Genomic DNA, 21,010 nt, shown 5'->3' on the forward strand with positions numbered 1-21,010 from the left:
AATTTAAGATTAAACAATTTAATTTCCTCACATTTTGCAAAAGAAACTATTTTCCTTCGCCCATTTTTTTCTTCTTTCTTTGAATTCAATCTTCCGTGAAGTATCCCTTCTCAGAAATTCTGCTGAAAATATAAATTTAATAAGCCTCTGGAGAGCCTGTAACTAATCAAGTAGGTAGACTATATAGATAGATAATAATTTAATACAAGCCATTGTATTTTTTTATGTTTTACAAAATAAACAAATTTTTCCTTCTTCCATTTTTCAATGCAATCTTCCACGAAGCATTCCTTCTGAGAACTTACTTAAAAACAGACATTTAAAATCATAGCAGAGATACATAATATACTTCACGCGAAATACCAAATCGCTGAACCGAGGCAACATTTCAAATATGGCACCGGTCGTGACCTGCCCCGGGCTCGCTATTGGTGCACGTGTGTATCTTAGATACATTTTAATATATTGGTCTTATATTACACTAGCAAACCCGGCAAACTTTGTACCGCCTCAAAATTTATTTATCAAATATATTTCATATAAAATATAGCCTATGTTACTCGTAGATAATGAAGCTTTCGAATAGTGAAAGAATTTTTAAAATCGGTCCAGTAGTTTTTGAGCCTATTCATTACAAACAAACAAACAAACAAACAAAGTTTTCCTCTTTATAATATTAGTATAGATAGGTATAGTCCGCGTTAAACTGCTAGTCCGCTCTGAATATAGAAATGAATCGCGTCGCCATAGCAAATTATATGACATCTGCTCGCAACAACTTCAGAGCGGACTTGCAGTTTGGCGCTAACTACACTTGTATATTACCGAGTGAACATGATAGTTCATTTTAGTTTATTACATTACATACTTATACATTTCTACGGAGTGTAGATACGTGGTAGTTAATTTTAGTTTTTGAGATCTTAAAACCAGTTTATTCATAAAGTTATTATGATCTGTGTAGCGCAGCGGTAACTATACCAATTGATTCGCATGGAGGACCAGGTTCGATCACCGGCCAGATAGATACCTAAATGAGTAATTTAGAATAATTTTCTGGATCTCAGTGCTGTTTTTTCGTCTATGTATGTTTCTATGGCACTCACGTCACAGGAAAATGGATCTTTGACATGTGCAAAGTTTGATTTAGGTATCTATTCAGCACTACCTACTGTCCAGTGGTCATAATTCAACCACAATCATACATTTTCTAAATGTCAGACCACTAAAAAACGGAAAAGAAATTTTAAATTAAATGAGCTACCAAATAGGCTATCATATGAACTATAGAACTGAGATATAAACAAAAAAAATGCTGATATAAATTTAACGTACCTTACACATAATAAAAGAATTTCCTAATGCATCGAAAACTATAAGCCATCCTTTAATTACAAAATATAAAAAAGATTTATCGCACAATCCAAAGAATTCAACTATTCAACGAAATCAAAAATCACTTCTATCAATCAATCTGTTAAACCCGAGTTTACGGACCTAAATGCCGCCATTTGTATTTTTCGCGCGGTAAAAGTTTTATACGGATGCGTTCATTTTAACGCACATAATATTGAGGTTGAAAATCGCTTGAATTTAGTTATGGTGGGTTAAAATAAAATGCAGTTGTTTTGAGGTAAATCAATCAAGTGAATACAACGGGTGATTATATACGACGTTACCTCAGGGTGGTTCGATAGTAAAGAGAGAAGCATCAATCATTAGTTCTCTATTTTTCCTTTTGATTCACGAATCGGACTTGTTAAGCGATGGTTTTCTAGATTATAAATCATGTTTAAGTGTTCTGTATTTTTAATGGTTGCGTTCAGAGTAGGTAAATATGTAAGCTGTGTTTACTGGTCTGAAATTCGGCCATTTATACTTAGAGATGGAGGAATGCACCAGACACAGATATTAAGACGTTATGTGCATAGAAAATTATTGAACGCTGAACTTTCATAAAATATATTTCAAAGACCTGTGAAGTTTAAATATGTAGTTGGTAGGTAGATAGATTAAGGTATTTGTGTTTGTAGTTCCGGGACCAGTGGGTCTACCGCCTATCTCAACGCTATAGCTATAGCTTTGATGAAAGCTAAAGCGAAGCACTTGCTATAGCTTTCATTTTGAGCGACCGGCTATGATCGCCGCACTTTTGCAATAGCTATAGCTTTCGCTTTATTGAATGAAAATGAACGAAATAAGTCTGGCAACTGCGTTTGGTTAATGCTAGTTGATTACGATTTACGGTTTTTATTTTATTAATTAAAAATACTTAATTTTATGAAAATAGTTGTAATTTTTTAGTTACTATGTTAAATTATTATATTATATCACACTTCTGAATTTTAAAAAGCAAAATAATTGCCTTTTTTATTAAGCCATTGAAAACTAAACGCGTCCTGTCAGTGTCAACAAATTAGCGGTGGCCGTGGCCTTTGGTTCTTTGATCATTGTGTCACAATTTGAATTTCATACGTTGTGTAATCAATTCGTAATTTCATACGTAAGTACTCTTTTTATTAATTGTCCCTATGTGAAAAGTTATTCTTTGGTGTTCTGTGCACAAGCACCATAGGTTCCTACCTATGGTGCTTGTACGATTTGTGCTTTTTCGAAGTTATTGTGTCGCCGAGCCGTGTTTCCCGCCAAACACTACAAATGAGGGGAATCATTATATTAAGTACACATAATATCCCTTTAAATAAGCTAGAGAGAGCTTCCACTATAATTATTTAGTTTTCTGTAATGTGTTTCAGAGGTCAAAAATGCCCGCAAATAGAAAAATAGCGCAGGGGCAGCTGGCGTGTTTGGTGGGTTGGATGCAGTCCAACCCACTGGTAGCCCGAGGGGCTTTTTTAAATACCCCACAGGGTAAGCAGCGAGCCGGTGCCCTGTGGGACGAATTGGCCTCCCGGCTAAACGCTATGCCGGAGGGATGCACCAAAAGTGCAAAAGAGTGGCGACAAGTGAGTATTTATGAACCTTAATTGATAACATATGATAGGTTAGGTACTTGTTTGTTGTTAAATCATTTTGTTTTTGTGTTGTGTTTGTGCTATTGCATGAGTTATTGAATATGATAAGATACTTACTTTCTTATTAGCATTTTGTTTTATGCTGTTTGTGTTATTGCCTGAGTGATTAATTAAATTACTTATTAACATTGGAGGAGGGTTATGGATTAACTTACCTATTAAGTGCTCAAACTAACTTTTGTGTTGCGTTGCTTTGCACTTTAGTACTGGGGTGACCTCAAGTGTAAGGTCAAGAAGAAAGGGGCAGCAATTCGCCAGCATGGTGGTGGTACTGGGGGGGGCCCGCCATGTGGCATTTTGACACCAATAGAGGAGCGGATCCTATGCATAATCGAGGTGCAAAATGTCACAGGCATTGAGAATGTGAGTATCCCCTTTGATGTATGTTTTATATTTTGTTATTTCCTCTTTATTATTTCTTATGATTTTTATCCTTGCAAATTAAGTGATTATATTAGTATATTTTTGGATATTATAAGTGTGTATGTCTGTCTGTTTTTGTTGCACCTAGCTCCTAAGTAGTTAAACCATTTTAATTTACATTGTTTTGTTTGATAAGGGACTTTATCAAATGTGTTCTTAGCTAAGATTTGGGGGTGGAATGTTTTATTTAATATTAAGTAGATAATAGATATCTACTTTTTAACTACTATTTAGCTTTCTAGGTAGGTATTATGATATTATTATACAATCATAATTATAATTTTATTAAATTATCAGTACCATTTACTGCTACTTAATAATATGTAAAATCAAAACATACTCTATGACTGTACTAACCCAATAAGCCAAAACAGTAGGTTACCCTACCTACTATAATGATTGCTGTGCAATGAAATTAAACTCTTACACATAGATGGAAAACTAATAACATTTTGTTTTATCAGATGGGTGATGATGTGCTACTGCCATCACCACCACCACCACCATCATCAACACCACCACCACCACCACCACCACAATCACGGGTGATAGTGCTGCCCCTGGAATCAGGGAGCCCCATTGTTGGCAGCCACTCTATTCCATTTGGTATGTAGGTGACATAATTTACATTATTAAGAATAATTTATAGGTAATAAGAGTAAAATGCTTATACATATTCTAATAACAAACAACTTTTTCAAAGAAACATGAGTTTAATTTTTTTGACTGTTATTGGTTGGGCAATTTAGCTAATAATAATTTGTAGATACCTTGTTGATGATGGAGGTTGAGCATTGTGGGTATAGCAAGGAAACAATTTAGACTGGCACTTTTTGTATTCTTGTAAGGTTTTTTTTATTAAAGAACATAAAATAGAATAATTCAAAATAAACATTAATTAAAAAAAAGCTATGAAAAGAATGCCGACCGCCAACATACCTAAATATGTACAGTAGTTACTCATACATTATAATTTCATCTTTTATCATGCTACTAAAATAGACATTAATATATAAATCTTTAATGTTTTTAGAAAGTGAAATTCAAATGGAGACAGAGCCGGAGCTTGAGCCATCTCCAATCCCAAGCGCCCGCAAACGACCTAGTAAGTTATTTTTAAAAGAGCAGCTACATTTCCTATAATTAGCGCACTAAACCATTAAACTAGTTCCGTTTAAAGTGCCCACAATTTTCGACACTAGCGCCAAAATTCCTTGGTTTAGCACTATGAAGTGTAGCCACTGCATAAGCAAACTTCATGTCATCTGAGTACATGTTATTATATACCTTGACCTCATTCTCATATTCCTTAAAATCCTTCCATGTTCTCATTCTTCCGTGATCTCTTTGTTACATATATGATCAACTATTGAAATGTCATTATGCCATAGAGAGGAATTTTTAAAACAATATAATTACTTGAACAAAGAATAAAGTATTCATCAATATTTTTGTTTCAGAAAAAAGGAAACATGTCTTCAGCGACGAAGATGACGGTCATGCTGAGCCGTCAAGGACACAAGGTAAAACTAACGTTTGTCAGCACGCTTAGCGCAGCGATTATTCTTCTTTGTTGGGCAACGCGGGTTCAATTCCCGCACGGAACAAATATTTTTATGGGGCGCTTATCGTTCAGTAAAAAACGATCCGCAAAAACTTTTGCAAACAATTCTTTTCAAAATCATCATGCATGTTGATGTTGCATGATTTGTAAATCATTCATTCGGAAAATCTTTGCAGCAATGTGAGCACTTAATTTTATTTGTTAAAGTGCCTCCACCGCGTTGGGTCCTTGACCTCGAAAACCGTCGGGGCGCCGATGACCGAGAGCGGCTCGAGTTGGAGAAGCGGCGGGTCGCGTTGGAGGAGCGGCGGCTGGCTCTAGAGGAGCGCCGCTTCGAACAAAATCAGAAGTTCGAGGAGCGGCGGCTGGCTCTAGAGGAGCGCCGTTTCGAAGACGAACAGAGGTGGCGACACGACATTCTCGACACGCTCAAGGGCATTGCCGAACTACTTTAATTTTATGTACATACCGATTTTGTTAAATATACTGTTATGTGACGCCTTATGCATTAACCTACATTGTCCTCACATCTCTAATTACATCCTACTGTAAAATCAAACATAAAAAAAGGAGAAAAGGAAAAATATATCCATGGAGTTTCTTCCATGTTCTCCATAGGATTTTGTTTTGGAACATGCACCTAGCTTATGACATTTTAAATGTGCCAGTTAATTTGGCCTATTTGAAATAAAAATATTTGACTTTGACTTATACATTTATATGTATTATAATCAACAAAATCGGTGTGTACATAAAATTTTTAACTTTCCTCCTTACTTATAAACAAGTTTTAAGCGTTGCTTAGTTAAAATATATTTTGTCTTTTTTACTATTTGAAAACAATCGAAAATTACAGATTTTTTGCACTAGATGTTTCATTGTTAGTTAGGTATATTATATATATCTTCATCTAGTATAAAAAATGTAAAAATCTGACGTGTAAAAGCGTCTATAAAAGACCTATTTACAATAAATGAATATGTAGATTATAAAGACCGGTACATTATGAATGTACATAATTATGTAACATACACACGTATGTAAAATAAATATAATATGTAAAATAAAATACGTATGTAAAATAAAAATAAATATAATATTTTGATTTAATTAAATTTTTTATTTATTTGCGTCAAATTCTTTACAATTAAAACTCGTGCTCAATACAAAAATGAATGCTCAATACAAAAATGAATGATGTACAATAACAATATAAACTTAAACCAAAAAGTATAATTTAAATACAGTCAGAACAAACTTATGTACTAAATTATTATTATTACCGAATGATACAAAAATGAATGATGTACAATAACAATATAAACTTAAACCAAAAAGTATAATTTAAATACAGTCAGAACAAACTTATGTACTAAATTATTATTATTACCGAATGATACAAAAATGAATGATGTACAATAACAAAATACCTAAACTTATAGTACCTAATCTTGTCGTCCAGTTGCAGGCTCGCTGTAATCCCTGGGAGTATTCTTCGGCTGAAAAAAAATCATAAATTTTAAGTCTTTCCAATTAAATGAATTATGACCTAGTAAAATAATGTAATAAGCCTGGCGACACTGCTGCTAGGTTTGTATCTAGCATCAGCGTCGCTAGATTTCCTCTCCTTAAGGCATTATGTGTGACTGCAGATTGATACCAAAATCACTTTGGTAGAACAAAGGTAACCAAGTGTGTTTTGAAATATTTTCAAACAATCTGAAATTTAAAAACATGGGCATACCATCTACGCATCAAAGATGAATGCAACAAGCAAGTATTCTGTAATGAATTGGTACCTCTTCAACTGTTGCGTACGCGAGAATTGTGCAGTCTGTCCACAACTGCCTGCCTCACTGGACACATACCGCGGCCGGAAGATGTCAGCGGGCGGAATAGCACATGTTGAGGCTGAAGCGCGCGATCCTGGCGCATCACTTCCTCATCGACCTCTATGTTTGCACAATTGATGAGATTGTGCAGCACCACACACGCATTTACAATTTTCCCGGCCTTTTCTGGTGTGTAGTGCATCGTCCGATGGGCCAGCAAACAACGAAATCGTGTTTTTAAAACCCCGAAGCACCTCTCCACTACATTCCTAGTCCGTACATGCACGTTGGTATAATGCTCTTCCGGACTTCCAGGCTGGGCATTCAAAATGGGCGTCATCATCCAAGGACGTTGAGCATACCCAGAATCACCTGTAAATCAAACAAGTTTAAGGACATTCAAAATAAAAAACTTATGATGTAACACATTCTTTTATGTGATCCACTTTTCACTTTTATGTCTATGTGCATAAGGTTAAAAAAGGAATGTGATGGTACATAGGTACTAAGTATAGTGGCCAGTGGATCAAGCTTATAATTGAAAAATTACGTCTACTACAAGAACATAGTGTTTCTTCATTGAGGTAATTCATCCTTTTTAGATGGCATTAACATAATTTATATACAAATAGATTGCTTCAAGTTGCTACTTACCCAAGAACCAAAAGGTTTGACCTATCTCATGCAGTCTTTGCATGCCTATTTTAACACTGCTCACGTTCCACACATGTGAGTCATGACTTGCTCCACCCAATGATGCATCAACATGCAAGATGCGTAAGTCCGCATCACATATCTGAAAACATAAACAAATAGGTAAAAAACCCCTAACAATAACTAACTAATTTATTTATTATATGAACTATCTATGTACAACAGTTTTAAAGTATACTAGCAAGTAGATAATTATTTTTATGACTGTATTTCTCTTATTGACTTTATATAGTAGGTATTAGGTAGGTATAGTAGTTTTATTACCATCATCACATTAAGGGAATGGTACAACTTTCTATTGAAATATGCTTCCTCGTATTCTCTCGGACGAATTATTGACACATGGGTGCCATCGATGCAACCCAGAATGCCGGGAAAACCAAATTGGTCATTGAATCTGCAACATGAACACAGTAGATGAGATTTTTTATTAACAAATAAGGTAGGAAAGCAAATTTAACAAATAATAAATGATGGTAGGTACCTTCTTGCAGTAGCGTTGCGTTCTTCTGCAGTTCTTGGGAAGTGGATATATTTCTTAATGATGTGGGGATCATTAAGGACTTCCGTCACTTCTGCCAGAGAATCAGACACAGATGTCTGTGACAGTCCCAAACTGAAGTCATTACCAACATTCCGTTGGTAGGACCCACTGGCATAGAATTGCAATGCAGCAAGAATCTGCAAGAATAGAAAGGCATAAAAGTAGGGATGTAATTAACTATAAATATTAGGGACCTTCCTAGTAGTTTGGGAATCACTTTTCGAGTATAAGTTAATACCTAGTAGTTTCGGAATTACTCGTTGAGTATAAATTGATTGCTAAATACCTTCAACTCTGGCTTAATTGCAGTACTTCTTTGCGGAGTGCTCAACAAAGGCACTAAGTCCTCGCAAAGAGTGATGAAGTTGTTCTTCGTCAAGCGGAACGTTTCAATGAACGTCCGCTCTGGCAGCAGCATGGGTTGGCTCGCATCCCGCAGTTGTCTCCTACGCAGCTTCAGCATTGTCCTAAGCCGTTCCTCCTCTGCCTCTACCAGCAACAGCATTCGCGCCATTTCTCCACTCCACGAAACCCTGAAAAAATTGCAAAAAAAAACAAAACAAGCAGTATACACAGAACACACGTCTATTATGATATGAAAACGTATAAATGGCAATAATTCTGAATAAAATATTAGTACAAATGACTTAATATTTGTTCAAAGCTGTGAGAGATCTCCAACAGCTTTGGTGACAGTTCGTATTGCGTTGATGGCTTTCATCGAAAGCTAGGGCGGCCATCTTGAAAAATTAGCCGGTACCGAATTATCTGTCAAATCCAAGCATTTCAAACCATTTCATTCGGTCATTTGTTTTCGGTTTTGCTATCGCTTTGATTAGTACTTAGAACTGTCATAGTGTTTCATAGACGGTACGAAATTACAAAATGACGTCATAAACTAAAGCTATAGCGAAAGCAATTACGTTACGCGGTAGACCCACAGAATAGACTACGGTAACCCCTGCCTGTCATAAGAGGCGACTAAAAGGGGCTTTCGGGGTTGCGGGCGGCAAGAGTAGGAGCTCGAACCGCTTGGCTAGCGAGCCCGGGAAGGACAGCGGTGTGTGTGGTCGCATTCCGATGTATACATCAGACGGTGTGGCGATACAAACTCACCTGCGTGCGCTGCACTCAGTGCGCTGAGACGATTTCGTTCCTTTGGAGATCCCGGAGTCCTCTACGCAGCGCCGAGGATGGTCACCGGGGGGGTTTTAGTGCGGTAAAAGTCCCACATAACCCCGTGTCGCTACGGCACCGGGTACCTTTTGAAGGTTTCCCCCTCGAAAAAAAAATAAAAAAGTAAAAATAAAAAAAGGTTAAGGTCTTAACACGATATTTACAAGGTTGAGGATATTTGCTTTTTTATAAGATTGGAGTACCAAACGAGTATGCAGTCCACCTGATGGTAAATGGCTACTGCCCCTCGTAGATATATAATCTAACCTAACCTTTTTTTATAATATAGGAGTAGCAGATGAGCATGCAGTCCATCTGATGGTAAGTGGCTACTGCCGCCCATGGACATCTGTAATCAACCCCAGATAGTATTAGATATTCCTACCTGAGGTAGACCACAGATGCGCCGCTACCCTTGAGGACTAAGCTGGAACGCCTCGGAAAAGTATGTCTCCCTTACCACACCCTTCAAAACGGAACACAGCAGCGCCTAACACTGCTGTTATTAGGCAGAAATACGACCTAACGCCGATCACAGATGTGTCCCAACTCGTAGGGACTAAGATGATGTCATAATCATAAAGAAAAATGGAAAAATAGTCTATTAATATTGTTTTCACGTACAACATAGACATCAAGTCATTTAATCACTAATAAATTTATTATCTACTGCATGTGCCATCGAGAACGAGGTAAGTATCTAAGTATTTCTTTATTTACGATAAGTACTCGATGGAAGCTAGTGGAAAATTACACAATTGTATTAAAGTACGGTAGTCTTAAATATTTAGTGCGTAATAACAGGGTGTACGGACAGGTAAGTAGGTATTTACCTATTCCGTTAGACAATAATGTACGTATTTCTTAAACCTACTATGATATATATTTTAGAGAACAATGAATGTCACTTGCTTACTTCGAAATATATTTTTGTTGCTACATAACACATAACACACTCCTAAGGAAAAACAGGAAATTGTTAAGCCTGCTCCACATTCTCGTGGATTTCCTGTGCATCATATTTAAAAAATATTTAAAATGTTGTAACTTTCATATACCTACTTAAAATAAATAAAATTCAAATATTTTCAAGGTTACTGATTATAGATGGCGTGTGTGTAATTATTAATATCTATGTGTCAGAGTAACAGATAAATCAAATAAAATCAAATCATTTTTTTTTATTATATAATTTTTTGATTTATTAAATAAAATAGGATCTTTACAGAACACTTTTGAATGTCAATACAACTACCACCACTTCACAAGGTGTTTCGTTATGGAGAAGAAGCGGCGAAAGAAACTCCATAACACACATCTTTTAAAAAAAAATGTTTTTTTACAATGTCAAATTAACGTAATGGTACATGTGGAGTTGGAGCTAATTCAGACCACACCGTTTTGTCAGTCAAATAATCACTTAGTTTATAGTACGTTTTTTTACATAGCGTATAACGACATGTTTGATTTTTTTTCTGTGAGATTCAAAATGTGGTCGGGCATTTTATTGTAGTAGCGAATACAGTTGCCCTTGAAAGATCTAGCCACCTTACCCTTACTTACATAAAAAAAATACCTACCAGTTTCTGTGCATTTGTCAACCCTAGTTTAATTTAAATTTTTAAGTTGCTACAATTGTCAACCCTGTTATGTCATTATAAAATCACAACATGGCGGCGTAGCACAATCAATATACTGTCTTTTTAATTATTTAAACCCTAATTTCGCTCTATTATGTGACAAACCCCTATTTTGCGTTGAATACAGACAAGCGTATAATTTTATTATATTTCAATTCATTCTTTGATTATTATGACATGCTTTCTTACATAGGCAAAGTAATTTTAGAGAATTTTAAAATTTATTATTGATAGGAATAGACTTGAAACGGTCCTTATTACTGTCAACGAGGTGGTTAGGATAATGTATGTATTACGAATGTAATAAGGAAATAACTATAGAGTGACTATTTTGAATATAGGTTCGTATGGCATTTATCGATAGAGGATTTTAATATTAAAGTGTTAATGCTATTAGGCTACAATAGGCTGGTAGTTATTGTACATAGATAATGTGATACGACGATTATGGTAACCATAGATATATTATCCTACTGACGATATCTATGGTGGTAACAGTCTGTATTAAGTATTTTTAGGGTCCCGTAAAGGTAAAAACGGAACCCTATTACTAAGACTTCGCTGTCTGTCCGTCTGTCACAGGGCTATATATCCGGAACCGTAATAGATAGACACATGAAATTTTTACAGAGCTATAACAACAAATACTAAAAATAAAATAACGTTGAATATTAATGGGGGTCTCCATACAACAAACCGGTATTTTTGGCATTTTTCGATCTAACTGTTACACCTTACTAGAAAGACGGTCGAAAATTTTTACAATCCGTTTACTACCATGACTGGTATTATAATAGGTTAATACAAATAAGAACCATAAAACATATTTTAATATATTTATTTTATTTTACCATCATCACCCCAACGCCATTTATTGTTGTGTCGTATAACTAAGTATTGTTAAAAATAATAAAATGAATAAAAATTAGTAAAAAAACAATGAACATTTGGTGGTACGGAAGCCTCAATGTGCGAGTTCGACTCGTACTTGGCGAATTATTAGGTACTTTTTAAACTGTTTTGATAGGAACCAGTGTGGTTCGAGCTGGGGAAAAGGTGGTAGAACTCACTGTAGTTCGACTCCAGCGGCACCACCACCACACCTTTTTCTATCTAATAACAGCAGTATTAAACAAACAAACAAACAAAGTTTTCCTCTTTATAATATTAGTGTAGATTTACAAGGGAGTTACCACGACTACCTACAGCTATTTCTTGCATGAAGCAGTTGTACTTATATTTCGTGGAAATCCTCAGGATTGACCACGCATCGTCTTTAGATAGAACCTTTTTTCTATACGAAGTTAGTTACAGATGTCCTTGAACGATAATGATTACTTGCCATCTGATGTGCAGACCGCGAAAAACTGCTAGTCCGCTCTGAATATAGAAATGAATCGCAATAGCAAATTTTATGATTACACCTGCTCGCAACAACTTCAGAGCAGACTAGCAGTTTGGCGCGGACTCTATCTACTGCATGCTTATTTGTTACTTTAATTTATAAGATAAACAATATGAAATCAAAATATTCAACTTATTTTGGACTTATTTTAGCAAAAGACTAAGTGCTAACTTAGTTCGGAGTTAGAGTATATGGATGATGCTTAGGAAACATCGATAGCGTGGTTCAGGAGTGCAAAGCGCCATCTGTTGACGAGTTGCGGAAATTCACCACATAAATATCGCAGATATTCTCCATAACGAAATAGTTTTGCATCACTTCATAATTCTTGTTCATAACAAAACAGTGATGACGGGTCACCATACCGAAGTGGTGATTTATTGACGGAAGTATAGTTCCCGCCAAACTGGTAGTCCGCTCTGAAGTTGTTGCGAGCAGGTGGAATTATACAATTTGCTATGCAGTTTTACGCAGACTATACAAAAATAATACTGTCTTTTACAGAATTATTAAAAAAAATCTAGATTTTTTTACAAAGTAGAGTTTATTTCATAGACGATAGAAATTGGCATAGTGTTTTTGGCAACGGGAGATCTCCCTGTGGGCTAGGTGATCATGCTCAGACAGCGGCCGTGCTCCGACAGTCTCAGTTCGGAGCTTGTATAGGTACAAGATAGTTAAAAAACCTAGATAGCGTAATTAACTTACCTTTAATACTTTTATTGTTAACCGAACATTTTAACTAAGTTGTGACACGAGTAACACCTGTAAAGGTAGCATTTAATTGGACCTTATGTATCGTTATTGACCTATTGTACTAAATGCTTTACACAATAAAATAAATAAATAAATTCAGAAACGTGTAGCGCCATCTCTTGGCGAGTTGCGGGAAGTCGCCACAGTCTGAAAAAATTAGTAGGTATTCTGCAATGTCTTGATCGATACGTGAAGTCTTTACTAATTTTAGGTCTGAGTCTGAACCTACTCAGTCAAAACCCCGTTAGCCTAGACAGAACACGCCTTTGTCAGTCTTTGAGTACCTAGAATTATATCTGTCTCAGATACTGTATGGTGACCATGGTTCTTATAAACCGGGAAAAAATACAGCCATTTACTTCAAGTGGCTTTTTTTTATCTACACTAATATTATAAAGAGGAAAACTTTGTTTGTTTGTTTGTTTGTTTGGTTGTAATGAATAGGCTCAAAAACTACTGTACCGATTTTAAAAATTCTTTAACCATTTGAAAGCTACATTATCCACGAGTAACATAGGCTATATTTTATATGAAATATATTTGATAAATAGATTGTGAGGCGGTACAAAGTTTGCCGGGTCAGCTAGTTTGTAATATAGGAGTAGCAGACGAGCATGCAATCCACCTGATGGTAAGTTACTACTGTCCATGGACATATGCAAGCCCGGATATGATTAAATATTCCTTCCTGATGTCGAACACAGATGCGCCGCTACCCCCTGAGAACATAAGCTGGAACGCCTCGGAAAAGCATGTCTCACCACACTTACCACGTATCTATTGTATCTTGCGAGTCATCTTTTTTAAATAAAACAACTAGAAAACAGGTAGGAAAACGCTCCGTGAGTTCTCAATTTTAGACAGAAAGTATTTCATAGTACTTCATCATCAACCCATTACTGTCCCACTCCTGGGCACGGGTCTCCTCTCAGAATGAGAAGGATTAGGCCATAGTCCACCGCGCTGGCCAAGTGTGTATTGGTAGATTTCACATACCTTTGAGATTATATTTTTTTTTTTCCTTCGCCGTTTAGCAAGTGATAATTAATTTCTAATACGCACATAACTTTGAAAAATCTGAGGTGCGTGCCAGGGATTTGAACCTCGGACCCCTCGATCGAGAGGCCGAGTTTCTTAACCAGTAGGCTATCACTGCATTAGCATAGTAAGTACTATCCTTCACTAAAATAATAAATAGTCACCCTACAATACGAAAGTTGATTCAACCTGTAATATCTTTGAAGTCTAGTTGTCTATGAAATATTATTGCCTTTCAAACCATAGTTATTGAAGTAGACACTGTCCATAAATACCTTATAATATCCCGCCATACCTGTTTCTACCTAATACCTACCTAACAGCATTGTTAAGCGTTGCTGCGTTCTGGTTTGAAGGGTGTAAGAAAGGTACATAAAAGACAAATATAATAAATATAGTTAAAAAAAACACGCTTTTATGATAAAATCAACTAAAAAGTAGAAAATAATTTTCAAACTAAGAAATAATTAAGGAACACTAAATAGTATAGGGAAGGCCTATGTCCAACAGTGGAGTGATGAGGCTGATGGATGGATGGAAATAGTATAATTGTGGAAAAAGTGTGGGGCGCTTTCCGAAAACAGGTAAATAGAGCACCCATAAGGAACACATAAAAGTGATTTTTAGTTTTTTTTTTAACTATATGTATTTTTTATTTTTTAGCTCGATTTATTGTTAAAAAAATACCGAATAAAATTATTTTCACAGTGTCATTTCATTAAAAAAAACTACATGTTAACAATATTTTTTGTATTTATTCCCTTTTGTGTGATTGAAATCAGTTCACGACCCGCGTGGCGAGGCGGTCTAAATACCGGCCTGATGCGTAAAGGGTACCGGGTGCGACCCCCGGCCAGACAGATATTTGAATGGTGGATTATAGATTAGTAAAAATTACTCAATCCTAAAGACAATGTAACCAGTTTTGACAATTGAAATTGACACTATTTTTGTGTTTGAAAAATATTAAAAAAATTTAGTTCTTAGAGCATTTACGAATAAAACGATGTTTCTCCGCACTTTTTCTTCGATTTCGTGTTTTTTGCACCACATAACTGCACATGTCGGCATTGTTCCGCGTAAATTACACCATGACAGCCATTAAATGGCTGACAGTCTGGCTGGCATTTAAGCCATTTAATGGCTTCCTTCAATTACAAGGCGGTGAGATATGTATACTTATCTATGGGTGAATTAATATTTTAGATATCTGTTTTTGGACTGGGTGTTTGTGACACCCAGGTTACAAGGAAACCTAGTGTAAAGCTGTGTGTAGAAAGCGTCTTTTCTAATGTCCTAACAGTATATTCACAGGAAAATAATATGACAAATTCAGTCAAATATTGTATATTTCAATAGATTTGTAAAAATACAGACCATTATATAAAATACAGTCGAACCATTAAAATACATTATGTAAAAATATATTCTTAAATCTAATACTAAACTAATGCTTATACAGTTATGTATAAAGAATAAAATATTTAATTATTTTTATTACAAATATTTTTCTTTTGCGTATAACAAGGTATATTAATTTTTGATAGGTATAAACATGTAGTTATTATTACAAATACAACAGTTAATATACATATAGGAACCAGATAGTCAGATCTAAACTTTGTCCATAAAAAGTTCGTAAAAAAACATCAATGGGTTCAATCGACAATCGGTCGAAAAATCCTAAAGACTTCAAAAACCTTTGCAAAAAAAACTAAAAAAAATAACTACATAACTGGTATTGATACTCGTAATAAGATTATAACTCAAAATATCCTGTCGTAGTGTGCGTTCATGCTTACACAAACAACTAACAAATAAATAAAATTAATTATTAAAAAACCGACTGCTTAAAAATATTGCCTATGTCTCTCCCACAATTTAGACGAATCCAACGACACCTCATATGTTAAATCCGTCAAGCCGTTTGGGCTGCAGGGCGTGACAAAGAAGTAGTCCGCGCCAAATTCAAGTCCGCTCTGAAGTTAATGCGTGCAGTACCCTTACCATGAGTTTTCAAAACATTCCACAATTGTACGTCACGTTTACTCAATCCATTATTCTGTTATGTTTGCTTCAGTAGACTGAGGAAACGTAACAATATGTAAGTGCTCAAGTCTTTTTGTCTGCCTCACATGTTCGCAAAAAAGAGAGACAAAACATAAGGCGCCATTTTGTCAATTTAGACATTCAATGTTACGTTACTGACACTATACTTCTGATACAATCCGCTAGGGGCGCTGATTAGAAATTGTATGGGCAAATACGTAAACAAATACCAAGTCATATTTGTCAAAACGTAGAAACTCATGGTAAGGGTCTAAATACCGGCCTGATGCGTAAAGGGTACCGGGTGCGACCCCCGGCCAGACAGATATTTGAATGGTGGATTATAGATTAGTAAAAATTACTCAATCCTAAAGACAATGTAACCAGTTTTGACAATTGAAATTGACACTATTTTTGTGTTTGAAAAATATTAAAAAAATTTAGTTCTTAGAGCATTTACGAATAAAACGATGTTTCTCCGCACTTTTTCTTCGATTTCGTGTTTTTTGCACCACATAACTGCACATGTCGGCATTGTTCCGCGTAAATTACACCATGACAGCCATTAAATGGCTGACAGTCTGGCTGGCATTTAAGCCATTTAATGGCTTCCTTCAATTACAAGGCGGTGAGATATGTATACTTATCTATGGGTGAATTAATATTTTAGATATCTGTTTTTGGACTGGGTGTTTGTGACACCCAGGTTACAAGGAAACCTAGTGTAAAGCTGTGTGTAGAAAGCGTCTTTTCTAATGTCCTAACAGTATATTCACAGGAAAATAATATGACAAATTCAGTCAAATATTGTATATTTCAATAGATTTGTAAAAATACAGACCATTATATAAAATACAGTCGAACCATTAAAATACATTATGTAAAAATATATTCTTAAATCTAATACTAAACTAATGCTTATACAGTTATGTATAAAGAATAAAATATTTAATTATTTTTATTACAAATATTTTTCTTTTGCGTATAACAAGGTATATTAATTTTTGATAGGTATAAACATGTAGTTATTATTACAAATACAACAGTTAATATACATATAGGAACCAGATAGTCAGATCTAAACTTTGTCCATAAAAAGTTCGTAAAAAAACATCAATGGGTTCAATCGACAATCGGTCGAAAAATCCTAAAAACTTCAAAAACCTTTGCAAAAAAAACTAAAAAAAATAACTACATAACTGGTATTGATACTCGTAATAAGATTATAACTCAAAATATCCTGTCGTAGTGTGCGTTCATGCTTACACAAACAACTAACAAATAAATAAAATTAATTATTAAAAAACCGACTGCTTAAAAATATAGCCTATGTCTCTCCCACAATTTAGACGAATCCAACGACACCTCATATGTTAAATCCGTCAAGCCGTTTGGGCTGCAGGGCGTGACAAAGAAGTAGTCCGCGCCAAATTCAAGTCCGCTCTGAAGTTAATGCGTGCAGTACCCTTACCATGAGTTTTCAAAACATTCCACAATTGTACGTCACGTTTACTCAATCCATTATTCTGTTATGTTTGCTTCAGTAGACTGAGGAAACGTAACAATATGTAAGTGCTCAAGTCTTTTTGTCTGCCTCACATGTTCGCAAAAAAGAGAGACAAAACATAAGGCGCCATTTTGTCAATTTAGACATTCAATGTTACGTTACTGACACTATACTTCTGATACAATCCGCTAGGGGCGCTGATTAGAAATTGTATGGGCAAATACGTAAACAAATACCAAGTCATATTTGTCAAAACGTAGAAACTCATGGTAAGGGTACGGGTGTAGTCAGAGAGCCAATGCGTTCTAATACAACTACAAGCATATATTCCGTAGCAACGTAAGGGCATACTAACGCAGCTATGTACCCGCCGGCGCGAGCGGGCAGCGGAGGGTGCCGGGAGACCGCGCTGTCTTCTTCCCGCTAATATCTACAATTTGCTATTGCGACGACTCATTTCTATATATATTTTTTTATAATATAGGAGTAGCAGACGAGCATGCAGTCCACCTGATGGTAAGTGACTACTGCCGCCCATGGACATCTGTAAACAACCCCAGATAGAATTAGATATTCCTACCTGTGGTCGGCCACAGATGCGCCGCTACCCCAGAGGGCTAAGCTGGAACGCCTCGGAAAAGTATATCTCGCTTCAAAACGGAACACAGCAACGCCTAACACTGCTGTTATAAGGCAGAAATAGGTATGGCGGTGGTGCCGCCGGAGTCGAACCACAAAGGGTTCTACCACCTTGAAATATTCGGAGCGGACTAGCATTTTGATGCGGACTATATACTCCGTGCAAAACTGCTAGACCGCTCTAAATATAGAAATGAATCGCGTCGCTATAGTAAATTGTATGACTACACCTGCTCGCAACAACTTCAGAGCGGACTAGTTTCGCGCGGACTCTACATATACATAAGCTCGAACAACATTACCTTCCGCAGTCGAGTAAAAACTGGTCAAGTCTTACAATTTCGCTCAAAAAGTACCAAAATGAACACAACCAAATAAAATAATCGAGATTAAATTTTAAAATTATCATAAATTAAAATTTTGAATCAAAATAATACTGATTTTCCAATACTTTTGCGTAATAATTTTTATGGCACCATATTCTATTTTCAAAATGCATATTTATTTTATAAATTATGTTTAAAAAACAATTGAAGAGTAACTATGTTTTAATTATAAAACTTGTATAAATGTCATTTTAACCTTTAACGTACATTATCGTATTCAAATGGAAAAATTAAAATTTTAATAATATTACTAAAATATTATTTAAGATATTATTAAAAATGTATATTTTATAGTAATAGTTACCGTCTTATAGTTTATACTTTAAAATAAAAATATATTTAAATGTTATAAAAATGCAAAAACCGTAATAATACTTAAATCTAATAAAAATATAAAATGAGTATTAAAAAAATACAATTCTTTGATATATCTCTGACTACAGAGTGCGTTTATATACTTACTTAAGATTTTTATTGAGATTCTGTTGGTCTTAAATACGTTTAGCACATGAGGAAGCTTTTTATTGCAAGAGAGAAACCAAAAAGGTAAATATAATTTGATAAAAAATCAATTTATTATCAAAATATATAATGTAATGATAATCATCCTGCGGGTTTTTTTTTTTAATATAGGCGTAACAGACGAGCATGCAGTCCACCTGATGGTAAGTAGCTACTGCCGCCCATGGACATCTGTAATCAATCCCAGATAGGATTAGATATTCCTACCTGAGGTCGGCCACAGATGCGCCGCTACCCCTGAGGACTAAGCTGGAACGCCTCGGAAAAGTCTGTCTCCCTTAGCACACCCTTCAAACCAGAACACAGCAGCGCCTAACACTGCTGTTATTAGGTAGAAATAAGTGTGGCGGTGGTGCCACCGGGGTAGTAGTTAATTTGACAAAGGAGGAAAAACTTAATAATTCTAACCCCTTATATTGACTTCATCTAGTATCTGACATCTGTAATCTACACCAGGGGGATTACTACCATCTCTAAAAACAATATTATTTTAATCATACTTTTACTTTTCTTGCAGGAAATTTAACTTTTTATGCAAAATATGACAATTTCAGTTGGTTTTATACAATGGATAAGCGAAATATTTAATTCGTATAAAAAATAAATAAAATAAATAAGGCTTAGGTTTGTTCAACTGTGTATGACGGAATATTTTACTGTTTTAAGGAGGAAATAAAACTTTCCTGAACTATAATGGTTTTTATAAAATGGTGGTAGGCCCCCAGATAATACAGATGTGTCGCTACCCCTGAGAACTAAGTTAGAATGCCTCGAATAATCATATCTCTCTTACTAAACCTTTCAAACCAGAACACAGCAGCACCTAACACTGCTGTTATTACAGAAATAGACGCAGCGGTGGTGCCGCCGGAGTCTAACCACGTGGGTTCCACCATCTGTTTATAAATATATTTTTTTTTCTTTTCATATTTAACCTAACGATAAGGCAGACGGGCTACCTGATGGAAAGCAGTCACCGTCGCCTACGGACATTTGCAACACCAGAGGAGTATGCATTGGCGACTCCTCCGGCTTTGAAGGAGAGTTCTTTTTACACCCCTCTTGAAGAGCCCCATGTCATAGTCCTGAGGGAATACCTCAGGAGGAAGTTCATTCCACATTTTGCACGTACGTAATAGATTCTAACCTAGCATTACAACACTGAGCATTCTTATTTAGTCATAAACAAAAACGGTATATCTATAAACGCACCCTTACAAAATAAAAAAAAATGAAATATTATGGACGAATTAGAACTGGCAGTTATAAATGGAAGTCAAAATTTTCAGTCTATAACTTTTATATAAAAATATTATTATGTAGTCTTATAACAGAATGTATAGTTTCGTTGTAAAATTTACGAAACAAATAGATTATTTATTTATGGCCATAAACAAATTTCCCGCCAGAAAATTACCGCCAATTACTACTGTCAAAATAAATAAAGAAATGCAATTATTTTTTAAGGTTTTAAATACGCTTCTATGTCTCTTATAACCATAGATTAGTACAGATTATTCACTCCTAACAAGAAAATATAACCAGTTTTGACAATTGAAATTGTCACTGTCATCTATTTTCGTGTTTAAAAAAAATATTAATAAAATATAGTTTTTATAGCATTTCCGAATAAAACGATATTTCTCCGCAATGTTTCTTCGATTTCGTGGTTTTGCACCACTTTACTGCACATGTCGGCATTGTTCCGCGTAAATTACACCATGACAGCCCTTAAATGGCTGCCACATGTCAGCCATTTGACACATGTCAGCCATTTAAG

At 35.4% G+C, this 21,010-nt stretch overlaps 1 protein-coding gene and 1 long non-coding RNA gene across 2 annotated transcripts in view; both read left to right on the forward strand.

Moving 5' to 3' along the window:
- The window catches only part of LOC140748594 (uncharacterized), a 76,377-nt gene extending 65,790 nt beyond the window's left edge, over positions 1-10,587 (forward strand). The window contains exon 2 of the long non-coding RNA XR_012102957.1: positions 10,506-10,587. This is a non-coding gene — a long non-coding RNA (uncharacterized LOC140748594). The remainder of the gene's footprint in view (positions 1-10,505) is intronic.
- LOC140748808 (uncharacterized) lies at positions 2,276-8,838 on the forward strand. Its single transcript, XM_073081723.1, has 6 exons — positions 2,276-2,503; positions 2,757-2,966; positions 3,923-4,064; positions 4,492-4,563; positions 4,919-4,981; positions 5,230-8,838. Exons 2-6 carry the CDS (start codon positions 2,766-2,768, stop codon positions 5,475-5,477), a joined length of 726 nt encoding a protein of 241 aa, XP_072937824.1. The 5' UTR covers positions 2,276-2,503; positions 2,757-2,765; the 3' UTR covers positions 5,478-8,838.
- Positions 10,588-21,010: the final 10,423 nt, after the last annotated feature.

This window comes from Epargyreus clarus, unplaced genomic scaffold, assembly GCF_041222505.1.
Source record: "Epargyreus clarus isolate Ecla_fem2 unplaced genomic scaffold, WU_Ecla_fem_2.2 ptg000016l, whole genome shotgun sequence".
Classification (NCBI taxonomy): Eukaryota; Metazoa; Arthropoda; class Insecta; order Lepidoptera; family Hesperiidae; genus Epargyreus; species Epargyreus clarus.

Bases quoted from the DNA above. Each gene is read 5' to 3' on its own strand.
- LOC140748808 (XM_073081723.1), top strand. From the start codon at position 2,766: ATGCCCGCAAATAGAAAAATAGCGCAGGGGCAGCTGGCGTGTTTGGTG. The intron at 4,065-4,491 runs GTATGTAGGTGA...TAATGTTTTTAG, and splicing joins CAGCCACTCTATTCCATTTG to AAAGTGAAATTCAAATGGAG. The intron at 4,982-5,229 runs GTAAAACTAACG...TATTTGTTAAAG, and splicing joins TGAGCCGTCAAGGACACAAG to TGCCTCCACCGCGTTGGGTC.